At 42.3% G+C, this 5,646-nt stretch overlaps 1 protein-coding gene and 2 non-coding genes across 3 annotated transcripts; all 3 read right to left on the reverse strand.

Moving 5' to 3' along the window:
* Positions 1 to 655: 655 nt before the first annotated feature.
* LOC114113467 (U6 spliceosomal RNA) lies at positions 656 to 762 on the reverse strand. Its single transcript, XR_003588489.1, has one exon. It is a non-coding gene; the product is annotated as a U6 spliceosomal RNA (small nuclear RNA).
* Positions 763 to 3,518: 2,756 nt separating this feature from the next.
* On the reverse strand, positions 3,519 to 4,112 carry LOC101107417 (NHP2-like protein 1). Its single transcript, XM_042242741.2, has one exon. It carries the CDS (start codon positions 4,054 to 4,056, stop codon positions 3,670 to 3,672), a length of 387 nt encoding a protein of 128 aa, XP_042098675.1. The 5' UTR covers positions 4,057 to 4,112; the 3' UTR covers positions 3,519 to 3,669.
* A 446-nt stretch (positions 4,113 to 4,558) lies between these two features.
* Positions 4,559 to 4,631, reverse strand: TRNAA-UGC (transfer RNA alanine (anticodon UGC)). The gene has a single exon. It is a non-coding gene; the product is annotated as a tRNA-Ala (tRNA).
* Between the last annotated feature and the right edge of the window lie 1,015 nt (positions 4,632 to 5,646).

Consider the following 5,646-nt stretch of genomic DNA (forward strand, 5'->3'; position numbering starts at 1 on the left):
AGTTTCATCCATCTCATCAGAACTGATTCAAGTGTATTCTTTTTAATGACTGAGTAATACTTCATTGTGTATATGTACCACAGCTTTCTTATCCATTCATCTGCTGATGGACATCTAGGTTGTTTCCATGTCCTGGCTATTATAAACAGTGCTGCGATGAACATTGGGGTACATGTGTCTCTTTCAATTCTGGTTTCCTAGGTGTGTATGCCCAGCAGTGGGATTGCTAGGTCATAAGGTAGTTCTATTTCCAGTTTTTTAAGGAATCTCCACACTGTTTTCCAAAGTGGCTGTACTAGTTTGCATTCCTACCAACAGTGTAGGAGGGTTCCCTTTTCTCCACACCCTCTCCAGCATTTATTGCTTGCAGATTTTTGGATCGCAGCCATTCTGACTGGTGTGAAGTGGTACCTCATTGTGGTTTTGATTTGCATTTCTCCAATAATGAGTGATGTTGAGCATCTTTTCATGTGTTTGTTAGCCATCCGTATGTCTTCTTTGGAAAAAATGTCTATTTAGTTCTTTGGCCCATTTTGTGATTGGGTCGTTTATTTTTCTGGAATTGAGCTGCATAAGTTGCTTGTATATTTTTGAGATTAGTTGTTTGTCAGTTGCTTCATTTGCTATTATTTTCTCCCATTCAGAAGGCTGTCTTAAAAATATGGAACGCTTCACGAATTTGCGTGTCATCCTTGCGCAGGGGCCATGCTAATCTTCTCTGTATCGTTCCAATTTTAGTATATGTGCTGCCGAAGCGAGCACGAAGTCAGTTTGTTTTATTGTATTTATTTATATTTATTTGGCTGTGCTGCACAGCCTATGGGATCTTAGTTCCCCAACAAGCCCTCAGCAGTGAAAGTACAGAGTCTTCCCTGAACCTCCAGGGAATTCCAGGAAGAAGGCAACTTGAAGCTTTCAAACTTTGTCTTTACATTCTTTGTTTTACAGATTTGGGGATTATTTATAACATAAAGAGTAATGGGTAATTTCTAAATCCATAGAAAAGATAGCTAAAGATTTCCATATAATTTAGCTTCCTCAAATTTCACAGGATTCTGTTGCCTAATGTTGACATCTGATCAATCCAAAAAGTCAATTAATATTTGGAAATAATCTTCGTTTTGCAAAGCCAATGTACTCTCCCTTTGATTCATTTCACTGGGCAGAAACAAAAGATGAGAAAACAGCCCATTGTTGCCTTTCTGTAGTGTTTGGAGACTTCTGGACAATGTCTTTAAGAGATATAACTCCTGATCCCCAGGAGTGGTAGTTCTTCTTCATTAGGGCAGAGGTCCCCAATGTCCAGGGTCTAATGCCTGATGATCTGACATGGAGCTGATGTAATAATAATAAAGATAAAGTGCCCTATAAATGTAATACACTTGAATCATTCTGAAACCATCCACTGCCCACCCATCCATGGAAAATTTGTTTTCCACAAATCAGGTCCCTGATGCCAAAAAGGCTGGGGACAGCTGGTTAAGGAGATACTAAAGGCAAGGTCTTAAATGCATCCATGGAATTTGGTTTTCCTTACTTGCTCAAAAATACATTTTTAAATACTTACTGGTTCTTCAGCAGCCAGGCCAGATGTGTCCTTGTCAAACTGAGTGGATTCACTCCCTGGGTACTGGCCAGTCATAGACTGCTACTTATCTTGGCCTTGTAATGGTGGTCATGGGGGGAGATGGGGAAGCCAGGGAAAATATAGATCAGAGAAAGAGCTTCAAGAACCCTTAATGATCACACAGATCAATGATTCTGAGCCTGGCCTGCAATGGGAATCACCTTGGGGATCTTCTAACAACACTAAGGCCTGCCTCCTACCACTCAGATTTTGACACAAGTATCTGGGAGTGTAGCCAGGACATCAGTAATTTTTAAACACTCCTCCAGTGTTTTTCATACACAGCTTGGGTTAAGAACCACTGACTTTGTTCCCAGTGAGAACAAAGCTCACTGAATCCCAGAACTTCTAGGCCACATGGTTTGTGAGGTAGTATATGAGGTTTCAAACTCAGGCTTTGCACATCTTCTGTCAATGGTCTCAAGAAGAAGGAGGCATAGCCAGAGAGAAAAGAGAGGCAAACTTATTTAGAAGGTTGGTGGGAATGCTTGTGAATTCACTGAAAGTAGATAATTTCTGTGGTTCATCTAAGAGTTGTGATTAGATCACTTCAATATGTACCCCAGTGAGAGGGCATGGCATGGGCAACCACAGACAACAGCCTGGTTAGCCTTTCTCCTCCAAAGCCATACCCTCCCTTGGGATTGGTGCTCACCCTTCTGGGTAACAGAGTTCAAGTGAGAAAGAACAGAGCTCATGGAGAATGCTGGTGTTGGTCTTGGTATTCCCAAGGCTGAAGAATGTGAATGGGAACAGGACACCTTTGCTTATGACATTAAAGGGAATCATTGGGAAAGTTTATAGGAACAAAAAACAAAGTTAAGAATTCTAAAACTTTATTTTTTTTTCAGTTTCATGTACTTAAAAAATTTGGGAGTATAATTGATTTTCAATGTTGCACTAACTGCAACTGTACAGTAAAGTGAATCAGTTATTCATATATATGTGTCCATTCTTTCTTAGATTCTTTTCCCATATAAGTTATTACGGTGTGTTGAAAAGAGTGCCCTGTGCCATTCAATAGCTCCTGAACCAACTAGCATGTTTTTGTGTGCTTAATAGGCTTTTGGAAGTCTTTTCTGGTGAAATGTCTATTCAAATCCTTTGCTCATTTAAAAATTAATGTATTAGTCATGACTGTATTAGCCGTAGGAGTTTGAGTTTGTTTGCTTGCATGTTTGTTTTTTGATAGATTCCTTAGGATTTTCTATACACAGAATCATGTCATCTATGAATAAGGACAGTTTTTTTTACTTCATTCTTTCTAATTTCAGTTCAGTTGAGTCCCTCAGTCGTGTCCGACTCTTTGCGACCCCATGAACTGAAGCATGCCTGGCTTCCCTGTCCATCACCAACTCCCGGGGCCTGCTCAAACTTATGTCCATTGAGTCTGTGATGCCATCCAACCATCTCATCCTCTGTTGTCCCCTTCTCCTCCTACCTTCAATCTTTCCCAGCTTCAGGGTCTTTTCCAGTGAGTTAGGTATTTGTATCAGATGGCCAAACTATCAGAGCTTCAGCTTCCTATGAATATTCAGGACTGATTTCCTTTAGGATTGACTGGTTTGATCTCCTTGCAGACCAACGGACTCTCAAGAGTCTTCTCCAACACCACAGTTCAAAAGCATCCATTCTTCAGCACTCAGCTTTCTTTATAGAGTTGTTTTATCTCTTTTTGTTACCTTACTGCAGTGACTAGAACCTCAAGTACAACATGAAATAGGCCTGATGAGAGGAGACATTTGCCTTGTTCCTGATCTCAGGGTAAACCAATCAGTGTTTCATATTAAGTATGAAGTTAGCTGTAGGTTTTCCACAGATACCCCTTTACAGACTGAGGAATTTCCCTTCATTTCCTGTTTTATTGAGAACTTTTATCATGAATGGTGTTGCATTTGTCAAATGCATTTTTTTTTTAGCATTAAAATACTTTATAACAACAGAAGGTAGCTGGAAACACTACATGCTAACAGACAATATGACACATAACTCGGGGTGGGGGTGCAGAGGAGTCAGCTGGGAGTGCGGCTGAGGCCACCGGTTTAGACCAAGAGCCTTTCGATGGACTGCTGGATGGACTGGATCTGCTGCTTCAGTTGTGAGCCCTCTTTGATGGTGATGGAGCAGGCAATGACAGGCCTGGAGACCCCGCAGGCTCGCCCCAGAGCCTGCTTGGAGCGCACGAACACATAGGGCACGTTCTTGTCCTCACACAGCAGTGGGAGGTGCAGGATGATCTCCAAGGGCTCCGCATCTGCAGCCATCACGATGAACTCAGAGATGCCTCTGTTGAGGGTTTTGGTGGCCTCATTGGCTCCTTTTCGAAGCTGCTTGTAGTTACATGACTGCTGAACAAGGTTCAGTAGTTTCTTGGTGAGGTGGGCATCTGCAAGAGGGTAGGCCTTTGGATTGACGTCCGCCTCGGTCATAGCTGCGGTTCAGTGGTACCGTCCCTCCTCAAGAAGCACAGGCGACGTCAGAAAAGGTCAAATGCATTTTTTACAAGTGTTTGAGATTTGATAGACCTAATATTGGAAATAGACCGTGGGTGGAGCTGGAAGAGGAGAGTCTCAAGGCTGCAGCTGGAGGATCAGAGGAAAAGTGATTAAAGGCATATTACTGGATTCAGATTGCTACTGTTTATTAAGAATTTTTGCATTGATGTTCATGTGGATCAGCCTTTAGTTTTCTTGTGATGTCTATCTGGCCTTGTTGTTAGGATAATGCCAGCCTGATCTAATGAAGTGGGAAGTGTTCCGGTATCCTCAATTTTTTGACAGATATGTAGGAGGTATTATTATTTTAAATACTGAATGAAATTATCCAGGTGAACTTTTACAAGCTTATTTCAAATTATGTCTCTTTTTGGCTTAAAATCCTGTTGGCTTCCTTTCTTTCATTTTTCTGGTTGTGTGGCTTGCAAAGTCTTAGTTTCCTAACCAGGGATTGAACCTGGGCCCTCAGCAGTGCAAGTGTAGAGTCCTAACCACTGGACCACCAGCAAATTCCCCAAATACTGTTGCTTTCTATTCCATTTAGATCAAGACCCAGCCTCGTCACCTGACTTATAAAAATCCTAAGTGGCCCCTTCTGTCTACTGTTCCAAACTCACCACTTACCTGTCTGCCACCTTCTCTTATTGTACTTCAGCCACCTGAGTTTTGTGTGTCCCTCAAACATACTGAGCTTGCTGTAACCACACACAACTTGTTTCTACCTCTGGACCTTTGCATCCATTGCCTTCTGGTCCTGAAACCTCCTTTTCCCTACATGATGTCATCATTGGTGCCATCGTGTTTTGAGATCTCAGCCTGAACCTCACCTCCTCAGAGAGGCCTTTCTCAAGACTAAAGGATCTAGTTCATCACTCTCTACCCCATATCCTGTTTTAATTCCTACGTAACAACTACCTTGGAGTTTTTCTTGGCTATTTATTAACCATTTCTTGGTTATATTATTAACCATTTTATTGGAATGTAAGCTCCGTAAGAGTAGAAACCTCATTTTTTTTTTCCTGGCAAAGACTTCCCACTACCAAGAACAGTACTGACACATAGTAGGGGGTCAGTAAACGTTGGTTGAACAAATAAACATCTCTAACAGCTGCTCTTTGGGAGCAGGCACTGATTGAAGTGTTTACAAATGATATGTAATTATCATAACCCTAGACGCAGAAATGATTTTCCTCCATTAACTGAGAAGGAAATGAAACTTAGAGGCACTAAGTAACACGGTCCTGGCCCCCCGCCAGTTAGGGTGCAGAGTGAGGGCGCACCCCACTTTGTCTGATGGAAGAGCCCGAGCCAATCTGTGCCTAGACATACCTCCTCTTTGGTTATAGACAGAAAGAGGTGATCCAACAAATGACAGGTAGTGACCTCAGGCTGACAAGTCTTTGTGGAAGCCCAGGGTGAGGCCCCTTGGTTCCAAGCAGTGATCTGTGTGGACCAGAGGAACTGCTACCAGGGCCCCCTTCCCCCTCCCTAGACAGGTTCAGGCTGTGCTTTCACATCCTCTTT

Source organism: Ovis aries, chromosome 2 (assembly GCF_016772045.2).
Source record: "Ovis aries strain OAR_USU_Benz2616 breed Rambouillet chromosome 2, ARS-UI_Ramb_v3.0, whole genome shotgun sequence".
NCBI classification, from domain to species: Eukaryota; Metazoa; Chordata; class Mammalia; order Artiodactyla; family Bovidae; genus Ovis; species Ovis aries.

Coding starts and splice junctions, on each gene's coding strand:
- LOC101107417 (XM_042242741.2), bottom strand. CDS start 4,056: ATGACCGAGGCGGACGTCAATCCAAAGGCCTACCCTCTTGCAGATGCC.